Raw genomic sequence first — 19,682 nt, forward strand, 5'->3', positions numbered from 1 at the left:
TATTGACCTCTTCATCCTGTCTGAGGAGCATTGCATCGATAGCAACCTGTCGCTGAAACTGCTTCTCTGTCTCTGGATGGTGCTATGTAGAGGATGTTCAGGGTTTTCCATAATTGACCGTAGCCTACTCAGCGCCCTTCGCTCAGCTACCGATGTTATACTCTCCAGTACTTTGCCCACGACAGAGCCCGCCTTCCTTACCAGCTTATTAAGACGTGAGGCGTCCCTCTTCTTAATGCTTCCTCCCCAACACGCCACCACAAAGAAGAGGGCGCTCTCCACAGCTGACCTATAGAACATCTTCAGCATCTCACTACAGACATTGAATGACGCCAACCTTCTAAGGAAGTACAGTCGACTCTGTGCCTTCCTGCACAAGGCATCTGTGTTGGCAGTCCAGTCTAGCTTCTCGTCTAACTGTACGATCTTTTGCGGTCTTTTTCGGGAGGCGAGTGAGGAGGACAGACACGTGAGGAGTGGACAGCGGTTCCAGGGTGGCAGATACTGGACGTCGGTGGTTCGGACGGTGGCCAAAGGCTCGGAAGGTCGTGAGCTCCAATGTATTAAAATATTATGTGCACAAACTGATAAACTTACTGATTTGGCGCCTTTAGGTTATCTATTTCTACTAACCCATCACTAAGAAATGACTACAGTCGGTCCTCCTTAGGCATGGATTCAACCAACCGCGCGCGGATTGAGAAAACCCGGAAGTTCTCTCTCCAGCACTCGTTGTTTGAGCATGTACAGACTATTTTTTCTTGCCATTATTTCCTAAACAATACAGTATAACAACTATTTACGTAGCATTTACATTGTATTAGGTACTATAAGTAATCTAGAAATGACTTAAAAGTACAGGCAGTCCCCGGGTTATGAATGAGTTCCATTCCTGAGTCCGTCTTTAAGTCGGATTTGAGGTCAGAACAGGTACATCTGGTATTATTTAGTGTCAGTTAGTCAAATGTTTTTCTTAGTATATAGTACATATTTTACCTTTCTATGCATATAAAACACTTAAGAAACATACGTATTTCAATAATTAAACCACTGCATTGCTTAGTAATAATTGTAGCTTTCATCAGGGCAGGGCCTTTCACATGCTCCATTAAAATTGTTCCGATCGTTGACCAACTGTAGCCTAATGCTTTTCCAATGACCGATGGCATTTCACCTCTTTCCGATCGCTTTATTACTTCCACCTTATTTTCAATCGCGATCATGATTATTTTCGTGAACAGAAACTCCGTGGATTCAGAGCTACACTGGGTCCTAATATCCACCACTCTGAACATGTTAAATAAAGTCCGGGGTTCTGCTGGGTCCTAAAGACCGCCACACTGATTCAGGTTAAATAAGGGACTTGAGCATTGGTGATTTTTGGTATCAGCGGGGGGCCTCAGAACCAATCTCCACGGATAAGTAGGGCCGGACATTACACTGTATTTACACTGAAGTATTGTACTGTTGGCGGGGGTGACGGCGGTTCACCCTAGGCGAACGGGGGGTAAATTGGGGGCACAGACGTTACATACATTAAAGAATAACAAAGGAAAGAGTAAGGGACAATTGGGACAATTGTATGTGGAGCTAGAGGATACAGGTGATGTCCTAAATGTATACTTTTAATCAGTAGTCACAAAGGAAACAGACTTTGTAGTTGAAGAGCTCAGTAAAAGGGAAAAGGGAAAATTTCCATAAATCAAGAGAAGATACTCGATGCATTTGTGGGCTTGAAGGTGAACTAATCACCACGGCCAGATGAAATTTATCTCAAGCAACTATGGATTGTAAGGAAAAGGACTGCTGTGGTGCTGGCTGAGATTTTTAAATCTTTGTTTCCACAAATGAGGTACCACATGGCTGGAGGACAGCAAATGTAGTCCCACTTTTCAAGAAGGACAGCAGTGAAAAGCCTGGGACCTCTGAGCCTAATGTCAATAGTAGGAAAGTTATTGATATAAATTGAGGAACAAGATTAATGATCACATGGGGAGGCAGAGACTGATCAGAAACACCCAGCATGGCTTTGTCAAGGGCAGAACTTGTTTGACCAATCTGACTTCAGTTTTTCAAGGAGGTAACAAAGTGTATTGATGGAGTCAGTGCAGTACATGTGGTTTAGATGGAGTTCAGGAAGACCTTTGACAATTTACCAGATGGGAAACAGAAGATTATGGACCATGGGATCCAGAACAAGTTGGCAAACTGGATCCAAAATTGTCTTTGCAATAGGAGACACCCTCCAAAAAGGCCACAACCTTGTCGTCTTTTGGAGGCTTGCGTGTCTCAATGACCCAGAAAGCAATTTTGGCTCGAGTCAGGGCTTTATGCTTTGGTTCTTGGTAGAATCACCATGGGGAATCAAAGGGTAGAGGCCTAAGTATAGTCCACCAGTCTTCTAGGTTTGGAGGTTAAGGTCCAGGCTAACAAACATGACTGGTAAAACAAAACTATTACAAAAAGTTATTAAAAATCCTTCTACACCTGAGTGTGACAGTATTCCTGAGTCTCCATCCAGGACTTGCATGGCTGACAGGAGTGAAAACTGAGAGGAAGCTATAGACACGATGAAGGAGCCCCTGAACACCACCAGAGATGGAGGGCCTTCATTGCCGAATTAAACACTAGCGTTGTTAACAGGCAGTAAGTAATAGAACAGGGTATGTTTTTGTGCTTGAATGACTGTGGCTATTGGTGTTCCACAGGGATCAGTGATGGGACCCTCACTGTTAGAAATATACGTGAATAATTTTGATATGAATAGAGGAAGCATAAATAGTAACAATGTTCCTCTAGTTTTTTTTTACAGCTGCGCAGACCAGTCATTGGTCTGACCAGGAATTTTTAAACAGGGCCTGAAAACTGCGCAGCTCTTTATGTTAACATTATATAAAATAAATTTTCAGCAGTTTTCCTGTAGAAAGAAATTTGTGGAGCTATTTAGTGCAATTCACGAATTGGGAGAAATTAGACCTTTTCCCACAATTTACTAAATCCACATGCTTCACAAGGAAGGCCTAAGAACGACAATGTCAACGCGGTCGGACCTGCAAGCAACATCCCACGTGACCACCGCCGCCTCCCGCCCACTTCCGACTGCGGTCTCCTTTACAAAGATGGCGACCAGACAGAAAGCTTTTTTATAATTTAATTTCAGGGGAGTCTGTGATCTTCCACTGCCCGCATGAGACGAAACAAGTTTTTAAAAAATGCTTGCTCCGTTTTCCGCAGAAAGAAAGGCAAAAGAGAGTGGGGCGACACACCGCGAAGGCGACTGGGAATCCGTTTCCAGGAAGTGACGGAGGGGGACTAGACCAGCAGCGCCTGTGGCAGCGTGTACGAGGTGAGATGGGGATTGGGGAGAAGGGCTACGAGCAGGGATCAAAGGGGGAGCGGCTGCTAGCTCATTTGGTAGTCGAAAAGAATGGGGTGATTATCAGGGAATCATTGTGATACTTATTATATTTACATTTTTCAGAGGGCTCTCGACAAGGTTCCACAAAGGACGATGGTCAACAAGGTTAGGGAACTGAGTTGGGGGTTATACACAGACATAGGTTGAGAGTTGGTTATTGATTAGGAACGTATGGGAATAAAGGGTTGGCAGTTTGTGTACTAATAGGATTTTACAGACTAGTTATCCCTTTAGAAAGTTGATCATTCAGCCTGTTTGTCTATATTCTCAACAGAGTGATCTTATCTGTCTCATTCTCCCATACTTATTTTGCCTTGCATGTCTATCAATACACGTCTGATTTTTTGCCTCTTAATATGGGATAATTTGCAGTACTGGGTTAATTGATTACACATCTTTGAGATGGCAGAAGGAATTGATTCAGGGATTGATTTTTGGGTCCCAAATATTTGCAGTCCATGTCAATGATTAGGCTAAATTGGAATTGGTTTATTTTTAATTTTCCTTTTAAATTTTGTTGTGGAATTGTTAGGAAAGCAGGCTTTTAGAAATAGACAAGCTGAATAAAACTAGGATATCCTTGCAAAGTAAGACCACAGTGAAGATTCAGTAGACTGGTTTTGTGGATAGCAGTCATTAGACTGGACACACATCACTCAGATTTTGTAGAACAAGAGGACATCTCACTGAAACTTACAAAATTTGCAGGTCCAACAGATTAGATGCAGTAAAGATGTTTCTCCCAGCAGAGAAGAATGAAACTAGCGGTTGCAATTTCAGAATACGGTGTAGACCATTTAGGGTGGGAATGAAGGGACATTTCTTCATTCAGAGCATGGTTAATCTTTGGAATTCTGTGCTGGGCTTTGAAGGCTCCATCGTTTAATTTTTTTTAAAAAGGACTGAAAACGGTCTGTATTTCTTAAGAATAAAAATTTCTTCTTATAGCTTTTGTTCTCCCCCCCCTTTCTTTTCCAGCCCTAATGAAGGGTCTTGGCCCGAAATTTCAACTATTTATATCTCTCTATAGATGCTGCTGATCTGCTGAGTTCCTCCAGCTTTTTGTTTGTGTTGCTCAAAATAAAAGGATGCATATTCAATTCATCAAGCCTGTGTCCTCAGTGGATGACTGGCCTTCTCCAATGTTATTAGGAATAATTCATTGCTTTGTTTTGTTCATACCTATAGCACTTTACAGTGATCACTGGAGGTTGGTATCAAATCTGGGTTGGTGCATTTATGAGACAGCAGTATTATCTGCAGTGCCACTGTGATGGGCAATGCAATTATCTACAGATCAAGAATATTAATTACCAAATAATTAAGCTTAATTACTGATTTTACAGTCAACTGGCACTGCACTATATTTAACCCAGGTAGACAAGTGAATATGAAAATCAAGGTGGTTCTTTATCGAGTTTGGTGACCTTAAATGGATTTTTCCTGAAGATAAAATTTAGATTGACTGAATTACATTGCTCCATTCATTTAGTCTTTTCCACCCAGCAAAAGACAGAGCTGCAAATGCAACTTCTACCATTTGTGCTCACTTACTGCACGTTACACCTCCGGCATTTAGAGCAGCCTTGAAGGCCCTTCATCTCTTGAGTACAGGGCTTCCTTCATTGTCAGTAGCTTCCTCTCGATTTTCAGTACCGGCAGTCATGCAAGTCCTGGGTGGAGACTCAGGAAAACCGTCGCACTCAGATGTGGAAGGATTCTTCATTGCTGTTTCTGTAACAATTTTGATTTACTAGTCAGGGTTATTAGTCCTGAGCTGAACCCCTGAACCTGGAGGACATGTGGACCACTCGTAGTCCAGCCTTTATCCTTTGACCTGTTTGGCATGGGTGATGCTACCAAGAGGCAAAGCATAAAGCCCTGATTCCAGCCAGCATTGTCCTCCAGGTCATTGAGAAATGGTGAGCCTCCAAATCCTATGACAATGTTGTGGTCCTTTTGGATGTTCTTCCATTTGTACACTTCCTTTAATCTAGTAAAAAACCCCCAAGGCTTTCCACAGGGCCACCAGACAAAAATCTGGATAATATATCGCTGAAAGTGATCAAAAGATTGATAAAAATAGAAAATTTGAAGAACATTGGCGGGGGGAGGTTAAAGCAAGTACAAGCTTGGAGCTTTGGTAGCTGAAGGAGTAGCACAACTGGTGGAGACATTACACGTGCAGAGGATCAAGGGAGCACAGATAATTTCAAAACAATGAAGACTGGAGGGTATAAGACAGGATGCAGCAAAACCCTGAATGGATTTCAAAATGTGTGAGAATTTTAAAAATAGAGATATTTTGAAGCTGAAGCCATTCTAGTTCACATAATCACAGGACTGATAGGTTAACGTACCTTAGTGTACAGCACATTAAGGTACACAGAATTATGACATAGGAAGCAGCATTTTGGATGACCTTGGTGAATGGGATGAAGAAGTTAGTCATGAGTGTTGGAATGAATATGAAAGAGATAACAATGGTGAGAGCTAGAAACATAGAAAACCTACAGCACAGTACAGTTCCTTCGGCCCACAAAGTTGTGATGAACATGTCCCTACCTTAGAAATTACTAGGCTTACCTATAGCCCTCTATATTACTAAGCTCCACCTACCTATCTAAAAGCCTCTTAAAATACCCTATCGTATCCGCCTCCACCACTGTTGCCGGCAGCCCATTCCATGCACTCACCACTCTCTGAGTAAAAAACTTACCCCAACATCTCCTCTGTACCTACTCCCCAGCACCTTAAACCTGAGTCCTCTTGTGGCAACCATTTCAGCCCTGGGAAAAAGCCTCTGACTATCCACACAATCAATGCCTCTCATCATCTTGTACACCTCTATCAGGTTACCTCTCATCCTTTTTCACTTCAAGGAGAAAAGGCTGAGTTCACTCAACGTATTCTCATAAGGCATGCTTCCCAATTCAGGCAATATCCTTGTAAATCTCCTCTGCACCCTTTCTATGGTTTCCACGTCCTTCCTGTAGTGAGGCGACCAGAACTGAGCACAGTACTCCAAGTGGGGTCTGACCAGGGTCCTATATAGCTGCAACATTACCTCTCAGCTCCTAAATTCAGTTCCACTATTGATGAAGGCCCATACACCATATGCTTTCTTAACCACAGATCCCTCTGATCCTCCACACTGCCAAGAGTCTTACCATTAATACTATATTCTGCCACCATATTTGACCTACCAAAATGAACCACTTCACACTTATCTGGGTTGAACTCCCATCTGCCACTTCTCAGCCCAGTTTTGCATCCTGCCAGTGTCCCGCTGTAACCTCTGACAGCCCTCCATACTATCCACAACACCTCCAACCTTTGTGTCATCAGCAAACTTACTAACCCATCCCTCCACTTCCTCATCCAGGTCATTTATAAAAATCATGAAGAAGAAGGGTCCCAGAACAGATCCCTGAGGCACCCCACTGGTGACTGACCTCCATGCAGAATATGACCTGTCTACAACCACTCTTTGCCTTCTGTGGGCAAGCCAGTTCTGGATCCACAAAGCAATGTCCCCTTGGATCCCATGCCTCTTTACTTTCTCAGAAAGTCTTGCATGGGGTACCTTATCAAATGCCTTGCTGAAATCCATATACACTACATCTTCTGCTCTTCCTTCATCACTGTTTAGTCACATCCTCAAAAAATTCAATGAAGCTTGTAAGGCACGACCTGCCCTTGACAAAGTCATGCTGACTACTACTAATCATATTATACCTCTCCAAATGTTCATAAATCCTGCCTCTCAGGATCTTCCCCATCAACTTACCAACCACTGAGGTAAGACTCACTGGTCTGTAATTTCCTGGGCTATCTCTACACCCTTTCTTGAATAAAGGAACAAAATCTGCAACCCTCCAATATTCCGGAACCTCTCCCGTCCCCATTGAAGATGCAAGGATAATTGCTAGAGGCTCAGCAATCTCCTCCCTTGCCTCCCACAGTAGCCTGGTGTACATTTCATCCGGTCCCAGTGACTTATCCAACTTGATGCTTTCCAGAAGCTCCAGCACATCCTCTTTCTTAATATCTACATGCTCAAGCTTTTCAGTCTGCTGCAAGTCATCAATAAGATCCTTTTCCATAGTGAATACTGAAGTAAAGTATTCATTTAGGACCTGTGCTACTTCCTCCGGTTCCATACACACTTTCCCCACTGTCAAACTTGATAGGTCCTATTCTTTCACATCGTATCCTCTTGCTTTTCACATACTTGTAGAATGCCTTCGGGTTTTCCTTATTTCTGCCCGTCATGGCCCCTTCTGGCTCTCCTAATTTCCTTCTTAAGCTCCTTCCTAGTATCCTTATAATCTTCTAGATCTCTAACATTACCTAGTTCTCTGAACCTTTTGTAAGCTTTTCTTCTTGTCTAGATTAATTACAGCCTTTGTACACCACAGTTCCTGTACCCTACCATAACTTCCCTGTCTCATTGAAACATACCTATACAGAACTCTACACAAATATCCCCTGAATACTTGCCACATTTCTTCCGTACTTTTCTCAGAGAACATCTGTTTCCAATTTCCTGCCTGATAGCCTCATAATTCCCCTTACTCCAATAAAACACTTTTCTAACTTGTCTGTTCCTCTCTCTCCAATGCTATTGTAAAGGAGATAGAATTATAATCACTATCTCCAAAGTGATCTGACACCTGACCAGGCTCATTTCCCAATATACCAGATCAAGTATAGCCTCTCCTCTTGTAGGTTTATCTACATACTGTGTCAAGAAACCTTCCTGAACACTCCTAACAAACTCCACCCCATCTAAACCCCTTGCTCTAGGAATATGCCAATCAATATTTGGGAAATTAAAATCTCCAATTATGACAACTCTGTTATTACACCTTTCCAGGATCTGTTTCCCTATCTGCTCCTCGATATCTGTGTTACTATTAGGCGGCCTATAAAAAAACACCCAGTAAAGTTATTGACCCCTTCCTGTTCCTAACCTCCACCCACAGAGATTCCATAGACAATCCCTCCATGGCGTCCACCTTTTCTGCAGCCATGACACTATCTCTGATCAACACCTCTTTTGCCTCCCTCCCTGTCCTTTCTGAAACATCTAAAACCCAGCACTTGAAGTAACCAATCCTGTCCCTGAGCCATCCAAGCCTCTGTAATGGCCACCACATCATTATCTCCAAGTACTGATCCACGCTCGAAGCTCATCGGCTTTGTTCACAACACTCCTTGTATTAAAATAGACACATCTCAAGCCTTCGGTTTAAGTGCGATCCTTCTCTATCACCTGCCTATCCTCCCTCTCGCACTGTCTACAAACTTTCCCTTTATGAGCTAACCTCCTCTTCCCCAGTCTCTTCAGTACAGTTCCCACCCCCCAACAATTCTAGTTTAAACTCTCCCCTGTAGCCTTAGCAAACCTCCCTGCCAGGATATTGGTCCCCCTGGGATTCAAATGCAACCCGTCCTTTTTGTACAGGTCACACCTGCCCCAAAAGAGGTCCCAATGATCCAGAAATCTGAATCCCTCAGCCACGCATTTATCCTTCACCTCATCCTATTCCTATTCTCACTGTCGCGTGGCACAGGCAGTAGTCCCGAGATTACTACCTTTGCGGTCCTGCTTCTCAACTTCCTAACTCCCTGTAATCTTTTTTTCAGGACCTCTTCCCTTTTCCTATCTACATCATTGATACCAATATGTACCACGACCTCTGGCTGTTCTCCCTCCCACCGCAGGATATCTTGGGTGCGATCCAAAACATCCGGGACCCTAGCACTTGCGAGGCAAACTAGGGGAAGGTTTTGGAGTTGAATGGTGTGAGTCAGGTAGAAATAGCTGGCATGGATATGATGTCCAAAACTCTTCAATAAAGTATGGGACTGTGAATGCAGAGTCCTGAGTCAAAGTCCGATTTGTCAAGGATAAGGATGGATGGAGTTGGTTGCCAGGGAATGAAACTTGTGGTGGGGTCTGAAGGTTTGTGCTGGAACTTTTTGATTATTTCATCGTGTATATTTGATAAGCTTTTTGGTAATTTGGAGGCACTGGTGGGACTGAGAAATGAGGTAAACTGGATGAGATGGGTATACATGTGGAAATTGATGGCATATTATCAAAGGGGATATCAGTACGTGAGAAATCACTGGAAGTGGGGACGTGAAGGTGGTACATGGGTGCAGGAGAAGAAACCATTTCTTGTGAGTGTATTTTTGCAGGATTAGTAATTGGGGATCCACAGCTTTCAGGCCTTAGCATCGGAAATGGTGGAGTAGGGGCAGAAATAAAAAGGAATCCCAGAAGTATTCAATAAATCAAACTTTAGAGAGTTGATGTTTCAGACCCAAACCCCAAGGACTAGATGTTTCAATCCTAATAGATATTCCCCAAATGGGGCTGTCTCGATTTCTACTCTTTATTTCTGATTTCCATTTTTTGTGGAGAGGGGGAGAAAATTGGACAATAAATTTCCACTGAGAAGTGTGCTGTGTGTTGATCTAATTGTATTTCAATCTTTGTATATTCAAATGCTATTGTCATGATCTGTGACAGTGCATTTTATTGACTAGATTAAATGGGCCTCATCCTTCCACAGATTTGTTTTCACTCCTCACTTGCCTCCTATCAAGACAACATTTGTGCAGATATTGGTGGTAGAAGTGATCTGAATTACTCTTGTCAAAATATTTACTTCCTAAACCTTTTGGAAGGCATTTGCTTCTGGATGTTATATTCTCTTGAATATACTTGTCATTTTATTTGGAGAAGTTATTTTTTTGTCAGGGGAGCAGCTTCACAAATGACCATAGAAATAAGCTCAAACACGAGGAAATCTGCAGATGCTGGAAATTCAAACAACAACACGCACAAAATGCTGGTAGAACACAGCAGGCTAGGCAGCATCTATAGGGAGAAACGCTGTTGACGTCTATAGGTAGAAGCGTCAACAGCGTTTCTCCCTATAGATGCTGCCTAGCCTGCTGTGTTCTGCCAGCATTTTGTGTGTGTTGTTGATAGAAATAAGCTGTTGGACATTTCATTTGTTTGCCCTCTATTTGTTTACAGTTATGTCTGGTAATTTCCTAGTTGTCATCCAGTCATGAGATGCTGATGTCAAGCTGTTACAACTGACTGTTCTTCCAACAGGGAGTGTAGCTAAGTGAGCACAGAACTGATCTGTGGATCTTCCTTATTTTTATGAACTTAAGTTTTTTCTGCTTAAAGGCTTAATAAATTTATTTTTATCTGTATGCTGCACAACCTAGCATAATAATCATGATTAATTGTGCTATTTCAATGGTGGATCAAGTCCAAGCAGCTGAATGATTCCCTGTTCCTATTACAGGTGAGGTGACTTGCATTTTGTTTACTGAAGGATGATATTTTAATATAATTCCCATTTGCACATCATAACACTAATGGTCTTCATTTGCAGATGGCACATAGAATTTTGTTGAGAAGGTTCGCATCAATGACCCTGAGGGAGGCTCCTCGGTCACTGCAGTCTCAATCCTCAGCATACTTCCCAGCTTTGAATTCCCTTTGCTGGCACGGCATCAAGCCTTCCTTTCATCACCTAGCCAGTGTAACTGTTGCCAGAAGATTTTGTGCATCTCCTACCAATGAAGTTTCCTTCAACATACAGAACCAAGCAGATTTCACTGAACGAGTCATCAAGAGTACAAAACCAGTCTTGGTGGATTTCCATGCAAGGTGAGTTTATGTTTTTCGTTTCAGATCTTGTTGAGTTTTTCACTGACCTATTCCAGCTCACCTTGGATATGCACATGCATCAGGATTGGTGCACTGTTGTGTTTTCTATATTCAAGAATGATTACATCATTTCCAATACACAAGTGTAAAGGAGGATGAAATACTCCGGATCCGATGCAGCACAAAAAAAAAACACAAAAGATAAAGAACACAATAATAATAATAATAATAATAATAATAATAATAATAATAAACTATATATATATATATAGTGTATATGTGTATATATACATGTGTTGGCGCGTGGCCTAGTGGGCAAGGCATCAGACTAGTAACCTGAAGCATGTTTGTGTCCTTGAGCAAGGCACTTAACAACACATTGCTCTGCGACGTCACCGGTGCCAAGCTGCATGGGTCCTAGTGCCCTTCCCTTGGACAACATCAGTGGCGTGGAGAGGGGAGACTTGCAGCTTGGGCAACTGCTGGTCCATAAAACCCTGCCCAGGCCTGCGCCCTGGAAACTCCAGGCGCAGATCCATGGTCTCTTGAGACCGATGGATACCACCATATATAGTTTATAGACGTAAATGGAATGTATGATGATTAATTCCATATCGTTGAAAGACAGTGTTTATTTCGATACAGAGCATGTATCAATCCTGAGGCTTCTTGAGTACTTACTGGAAAAAAACTTGTGGAAATAAAAGCCACTAAAACGTCAGAGTAAACATCTAATGAATAACTTGTGTATTGACTTTTGCCAGGAACGTTCTTTTCCCTTTTTGTATTGTTTTGTTTAGTTTTCGAGCGGTTTTGAGCTACAACACATGTTGCAATTACTCAGGGATACCAGGAAAAGATCTTTATTTTCTCTTTAAAATAACTGATACCAGATGAACTGTTTGCAGGGGTGAATTCTCTGGATGCTTGGCCATTTGTTAAATATTTGGGAGGAGTAACACATGGGCCAAGTTTCCCATTTCCATTGTACGAGTAAGAAAAAAAATGGATAAGCAGAATTCTGGAGTTGGCCGAAGTTGGAATCGCTCCTTGGTGTCATTTTCATAGATCTTTCTAAACCCTGTTAGAGATCTTGACATTGTTTCTCAAGTGCAGTACCCTGAACTGGATATGTTATTTGCGTCAAGGCCCAACGAATGACCCAAAAAAATCACATCCAGCATTATTCCTGATGTTGTAGGAGGTTACAACTCATCCAGGTCTGTACATGCATCCGTTTCAGCACAGGAAAAAAAAGCCTTTTGGGCCAATCCATGCTTGGATTTGGGCATCAAACAGTCCCATTTTTCACTCCTCACTAAGTTTTCTTTTCATTTATTACTTTGTGAGCTCAGCTCCTGAATGCATTCTCGTGGTTGAGATAGATGAGTAGGATATATAGAACTCACTTTTGATCCCAGAAATATAGCTGAGAACCTGAAACTGCATCTCCCCCTCAGATGCACACAGCAGATCTAGTAGTACTTCTTGAAGAGTGGGAAAGTTTTTCTGACCAATAAGTATCCCTTATCTAATGTCACTAAGGCAGATAATCTGGACATTATATTGTTTTCTGCCCCATTTTGGCTGCCATATCTTCTGCATTGCAACTAAGCTACACAAAGTATCTTGGTTAAGAATTCCAGCCTTTCAATTTCCCATACAGTCACATTGTTAGGCAAGTACATTCTTGTGAGTTGCATGCATTTTTCTCCTGTGGTCAGATGGTTATACAACTCATTGTTCAACACGTCTGAACTCATTTGGGCTGTTGCAGAAAAATAAAGCTGGCTGCCTAAGCTAGAGTCAGATCCCTGATCTTTGATTAAAGGGATACCACATCCCCCTGCAGCATTGGTCCCACATTGAAGGTGAAATTAGGGAGTACAAAGCAGGTTTAATAGGGAAGAAACACAGGGCTAGGAGAAGGGCTGTTTTACAAAGCTAATTATTTCTCTAATTTGCCATTAACTATAATTAACCTCATTAGAATAGCTTCCTACACAGTGCCATAACTTTTTTTTTTATCTTGCCCTCCAAGCGCAATATTTTGATCTGATGGAGCATGTTTTGGCTCTTCTGTTAACAGATTAACTCCACATGCATATCCAGTTGAAGTCAAATTAACTGTTGACAATGGATGAAGCCAGATCTAGCTTTTGTACACACAGATACAGGTCGACGTTCTATATTCCGGCACCATTGGGACCTGAGGAGTGCCAGATTAGTGAAAATGCTGAATTAGAGAAGGATCACATTAAGCAATAGCTAACCACCTCATCATATCTTTAAAATATCATGTAAATCAGTACAAGTTAGATAATAATGAAACAGAAATATTAAATGAGTAGCAGGGGAAATTTTAATAAAGTAATATACTGTACAGGCACAGATAAAATAAAGGGTACAGGTAAATGTACAGCAATTAACTTATACAGAACAGTTGAGTACTTCCGCTTCTAAAATGGGACGTTTAATATACCTTCAGGCAAAGTTACATGTTTGCAGGTATGTAACTTGTACCTGCAAAGGTACAAGTTACATACCTGTACCTTTGTACATCAACGTCGTCATCTTGAAAAATGAGTGAAGCATCAGGAACTGGTGCTGTAACTGGTACAACAGTTTCTTCAAAAACTGTTGATGGTGGCAGCACATTTGGGTGAGCAGAAGTTGGAGAAAGGAGGTCTTCTATACGCCACATTTCACGTGACCAGGGACTCAGCGCTGGGCTCTTCACTCGCAGTTACTGAGGCAATCCTCGTTAGTTTCTTTTCCTCTGCTTAGTAATATGCTTAAATTCAGCGGGTCGCCACGTCTGATCTGAGGTCTTAGGCAGAAGAGAATGGAGCGCCGGATGGGCGACGCTGGAGGGCAGTGCGCGACTACCGACAGGCAGGCGGGTGCTGGGCAGCCGTACCTCACGCAAATGATATTAATAAATGCAGGAAAACAAGCAGGAATCACCTGTCTGTGCTTACAAGAGCGCGCCAACACGTGAACAGATCTAATGCAACCAAAACAATGCGCAGCAGATTGGTACGGTGGACCGGGAAATTTGAAATTACAGTTGTGCAGAAAATTTGATATTAGTGCCGGATTATCGAAGGAACCGGATTACAGGTAGTCAGATTAGTGAAGGTCGACCTGTACCACACTGGGCTCTTGCTTTTGTTTGACTGAATCATAACATCAAACAAGAGTGCCTACACATCATATAGATATTAAAAGTTTGAGCCTGGACTTTACTGACTGCAGAACTTGTTTTGACTCATCTCCACATCTGCATCCTTTCTTAGTCCTGCTATTGACCTTCATTCTTATATCTAAGAAAGAATAATTAGACTGCAGTTTTCCTGGAGAATCTTTTCCTCAATTTATTGACCAGAGCAAGTCCAAACAAATTAGGATAATTCAGTGTGCTGTGCCTTTGGATTAGATACTGTGGCAAACGAGTGTGTTTGTAGCTGAGCCCTGCTTCTTGCTGATAACCACCATGAAGAAAACTGAATGCAACTATGACATAGCATCTTGGTCTCATGATGAATGTGTAATGATACGAAAGGGACACAATTGCTTTGAATGTGCTGGTATTCAAACTGAGCTATGAAAGGAGAACTTAAATTTGTAAAGCACCTATCAAACTCTAGGATACTCAAATTGACATGGCCAGTGAAATGTTCTTTGAAGCATACTCACTTGTAATGTTAGAAAGGTGTTGGTGTAGACATGGGAATTTTCAAGAAACAGTAATGATTGTGGATCGGGGTTCCCAACCTTTTGGACCTCTACCATTAACCGAGGGATCAGTGGACCCCAGATTGGGAACCCCTGTTGTAAAGGAATGATGATGGCCCTTGTGCCAAGGATAAAAGTTATGTTCTTTTATAGTAGAACATAGGGTTGTTTATGTACATTTGCAAATGTAGGCAGTATATCTGTTTAAAAATTCCCCCAAAAGAAGGCATAGCCAGCTCTGCTAGGCTCTGTCATTTCTTAACCAATCCAATTATAATTTCACAAGTCTAGATTGAGTTCATCTCTCTGGAGAGAACATACCCACAGCTTTCCAAAATTGGAAAGGAGAGTGCAGTCACTCAAGCCAAGCCTGACAGCACATAGCACAATCAATTAAAAGAACACCAAGATCTTTATAATAGGTCTGCTGGCAGGAATGTCGAAAACAGTGTCCTGGAAATGACGCTTAACATGTTCTTACAGAAAGAGTGAATGTTCTGCACCCTTATGCTATTCAGATTGAATAACCAGCTGCACTGGGGAAATCAGCAATTTTTTGTGTTGTATTATAAATTGTTTTGCTTGAATAAGCAGAGGAAGGTTTGTTTCCTTGACAAGGAGTTTCATTTGTGAAAATAGAGTCTTTTGTATAGTTAGATCAGATTTCAATGGTTCCTATCAATTTTTGTTTCTCCTTAACCAATGCTGTTCCATATCTTTTTATATATAAAGAGGGACTTTTAAATATGCTGTGAGGGAAAAACAACAAAGGAAGAAGTGTTTCTGTGCTGCTTGCCTATGCTATTTATTGAGTACATCTGTGAAATAAATTAAAGCTCTACCAGTGGTAACCATCTTGGGAGCAGGCTATTTTACATCTAGTATTGCTAATGGGATGGGATTCATTAATAATCTCATACTAAAGGATCCCCTAGGAAAGAGAATGGTAGAATTTCAGATTCAGTTAAATGTGGAAAAACACACTGAAATGAGTGTCTAAACGTAAATTTAAGTACAATTCCATTGGTATGAGGACAGAATTGGCTAAAGTTAACTGCGGAAGTAGATAGAGATCCGCATCCAAAACATTTCTGAAGGTATTTCACAAAATTCAATCAAGGTATATTCCATTGAGAAGAACTACTCAATAAGGATTTGACTTCCATGACTAATTAGTGAAGTTGGGATGATTGGTGTCAAATTGAAAAGTGCATAATGTTGCAAAGATTAGTGGCAGAGTAAATGATTAGGACAGTTTTAGAAATCACTAAGGTAACTAAAAATAAACAGGAAGATGGTAAAATATTGAGAAGGTAAAATAAGGATGAGGTCTTCACAGGCATATGACATCCAACGTACAATCTGTAAATATAAGTGAGTGAGTGGAACACCAGCAGGATGGATTTTTTACTACCTGCTTTGGGGCTGCAGGCTTCTTCTGTTGTGTGGAAACTCACTTCATGGCCACATTTCTGATTTATGAACTGTTCGGATTTACAGACGGTTCACAGGAACTGAACCCTGTCATAACCTGGAGAGGACTGTAATAGGGTTTCTGCAGATACATGAAAAGGTAGAGAGTAGCCAAAGAAAATGTTGGTCCCTTAAAGGACAAGACTGAGGAATTGCAATGGGAATTGAGAAATGGCAGAGATTCTAAATAAATTATTTTGGATTATTGTTCATAGAAGCAGATATTTATCATTATCATTACGTGCTGTGTTGTATGACATGGGCTATCATGGTCTATCTATGACCACGATTATTCCTGGTAAATTTTTCCATGGAAGTGGTTTGCCATTGCCTTCTGGGCCGAGTCTTTATAAGATGGATGACACCAGCTATTAATATTCTTCAGAGATCGTCCACCTGGCATCAGTAGTCATGTAACCAGGACTTGTACATCAGTTGCTCATATGACCATCCACCACCTGCTGCCATGGCTTCACGTAACCCTGATTGGGGGCTAAGCAAATATTAAAGTATGCAATGAGTAGATAATCAAGGGCTTATGAAGGGAAGAACTTAAGTAATTATCTGTTGGGGGGAGAAAAAAATGCCAGGTAAAATGGACCTGACAAGTTACCTTGGACCTGATGATCTGCATATTAGGGTTTCCAATGAGCTGAATTTGAAGGTTGTAATCTACCAACGTTCTCTGAATTCTAGTGAAATCCCAGAAGATTTAAAAGCTGCAAACATAATGCTGTCCTTTCAAGAAAGTGGAAATGATAGGCCAGGTTGTTTAAAATGTCACTGAGGTTTTTCAGATATTGCAGCCTCTGTGATAATTTTGACAGCTGGTAAACTAAGAAGTGTGATTTAAGCAGGCAGGGATTGCTGTGGACAAGTTCACTGCACAAAGAGCTGGCTTCATGACATTGGTTTGGATGGGGATAAAGTGAGCAAGGGTACCACTTGGAGCAAGCCAAGTAGAAACATCGATGGATGACAAGCGGTGAGTTAGCCAAGCATTTGCTGTCTGTAAATTGATTGAATCAGTATTAAGAAATGAACGTCTGAGCACCTTGAACATTTGTAGCTCATCAGAGAGCATGGGAACATTTGTAAAGTGTGGGTCAGATTTATAATTGTAGTATTAATGGGCAGTTACTTTAATTAGAGGGATATGATTAAGGCATCCCACAGCAATTTGCATTGGGCCACAACCAAAGTAAATATTACTTCTTTATTATTCCAAGTAAATTTATTATCAAAAAAATATATATATGTAAATGTCGCCACTTACAACCCTGACATTCATTTTCCTGCAGGCATACTCAGCAAATCTATAGAACAGTAACAGGATCAATGAAAGATCAACTAGAGTGGAGAAGGTAGAAAACTATGCAAATATAAATAACAAGAACATGAAATAACAAGATAAAGAGTTCTTAATGTGAGATCATTGGTTGTGGAAATACCTCCATGGATGGGCAGTTGAGTGTAGTTATCCCCTTTTGTTCAAGAGCCTGATGGTTGAGGGATAATAATTGTTCCTGAACATTGGTGGTGCGAGTCCTGAGGCTCTTGTATCTTCTACTTGATGGCAACAGCGAGAAAAGAGCATGGCCTGGGTGGTGAGGATCTCTGATGATGGATGCTGCTTTCCTACGACAGGGTTTCATGTAGATATAACCATATTGATTACTTACAAATAACTATATGGCAAGACAGAGCCACATTTAATTTTGATAACTCAAGGACAGGTGACATTTCAGTGTGGATGGAAGCAAGAAATAAAATGGTGTTAAATGGCTTTTAGTGTAGACAATGATGAATATGAATACTATCTCCTGAGAGCACTAGTCTAAAGAAGCTAAATGCTCAATATACATCCTTAAAATGCCTTAAACTGTTTCAAAGCAATAATCAAAGTGAGTAGTCTAGAAATACAGGGACAAAGTAGGTACAGGGGAATTGAACTAGGGTCAGCTGTGACTATATTGAATAGTGCAAAAGGTTTAAATGCCTCTACCCCCTGTTGATTTCTGTGATCTTTCCATTTGTACTTTAATTTAGAGATGCATCACAGTAACAGGCCCTTCTGCCTCAACAAGCCCATGACTCCCAATTACCCTTGTGATCAATTAACGGACTAACTGATCTGTACATCCTTGGACTTTGGGAAGAAACCAGAGCACCCAGAAGAAACCTATTGGTGGGAATTGAATGCATGTTGCTTGCACTGTGATAGCATTATGCTAACCACTACGCTACCATGCTGCCCCTATTTATTTACCACTAGGTATTGTATTTACCTTTTATGCATAATATAAATTTTCTGCTAAATATTTTTATTTCATGCGAGTTGACCACATACTCATTGTGGTAAGAAGATTTGAGGTCTACAGTGTCAAACATTGCTTAGTGGTTGCAATCTTAGATGTGGGCTTTGAACTAAGTAATTTTCCAGGCTTGAACATAAAGTCCAGGATTAGATGTTAAATAAATGACCCATTAATGTCTTGGTTGAAAGTGATGGGTCTGATAACGTTATTTGAAAGTGTGGTTATCTCTCAATCAACCCCACGTGTAGCAATAATCAGCAAATTTGAAGTTCAATCTGGTAAGTATTTAATATGAACATACCTGAAGAGTAAACAATGCCAGGATGTTTGACAGGACGAGTTTTTTTAATGCCCACCAATTTTTATATAATTTTCCAAGCTTGTTTCAGATTTCTTGCAAGCAGAACTAAAAGGTTTGCGCTTACTTGCTTCTCCATATATAGCTCAGCAGTTAGACTCGTTCATCCATTGAACACGGCAATGTTGCACTAACTTCACTTGAGTTGTGACTGCTGCAGAGCAGAAGGTCCAGTTCTTAAGAGGAGACTCCAGCATTCTCATCTTAAAAGATACTTACCGGTAGTTCATTTTGAAGAAGAGCGGGGAGCTCTCTCTAGTGTCCTGGCCAAAATTTATCCCTCAATGAATATTAAAAAACCTGATTATTGTGATTCAGTTGTTCGAGCAAAGTTGAGGTACATTAATTATTTGCTGGATTTCCTGCCGTTCCGATGGAATCTGGAGCAAAAAGAGACTACTGGAGGAAGTCAGCAGGCTGTGCAACATCTGCGAGGGTGAAAGGAATTGTGGACATTTGAGGTTGAGACCCTGTATCAGTCCTAAATTGGGGTCTCAACCTGAAGCATTGACAATTTTTTCCCTGTACAGTTTCTGCTTGACCTCCTGAGTTCCTCCAACAGTATGTTTCTCCCCTGCCCCCAACATAATGCAGGATTGTCTGTGCTTCGGAACTAAATTAACTCAGCTTCGCTGTGTGGGATGTTTGATATCATGAAAAATACTATATAAA

General features: G+C 41.2%; 1 protein-coding gene across 2 annotated transcripts in view; it reads left to right on the forward strand.

The window, feature by feature from the left end:
• The first annotated feature begins 3,218 nt into the window (after window positions 1-3,218).
• Window positions 3,219-19,682, forward strand: part of txn2 (thioredoxin 2) — a 32,390-nt gene continuing 15,926 nt past the window's right edge. The window contains exons 1-2 of one of the 2 annotated variants that reach the window (XM_073033623.1): window positions 3,219-3,346; window positions 10,846-11,123. In XM_073033623.1, the coding sequence (XP_072889724.1) occupies window positions 10,846-11,123 (278 nt within the window). In that variant the 5' untranslated portion in view covers window positions 3,219-3,346. The remainder of the gene's footprint in view (window positions 3,347-10,845; window positions 11,124-19,682) is intronic. The other variant, XM_073033624.1, reaches the window with a different exon arrangement.

The sequence above is a fragment of the Hemitrygon akajei genome, chromosome 31 (genome assembly GCF_048418815.1).
Source record: "Hemitrygon akajei chromosome 31, sHemAka1.3, whole genome shotgun sequence".
Lineage (NCBI taxonomy): Eukaryota > Metazoa > Chordata > Chondrichthyes > Myliobatiformes > Dasyatidae > Hemitrygon > Hemitrygon akajei.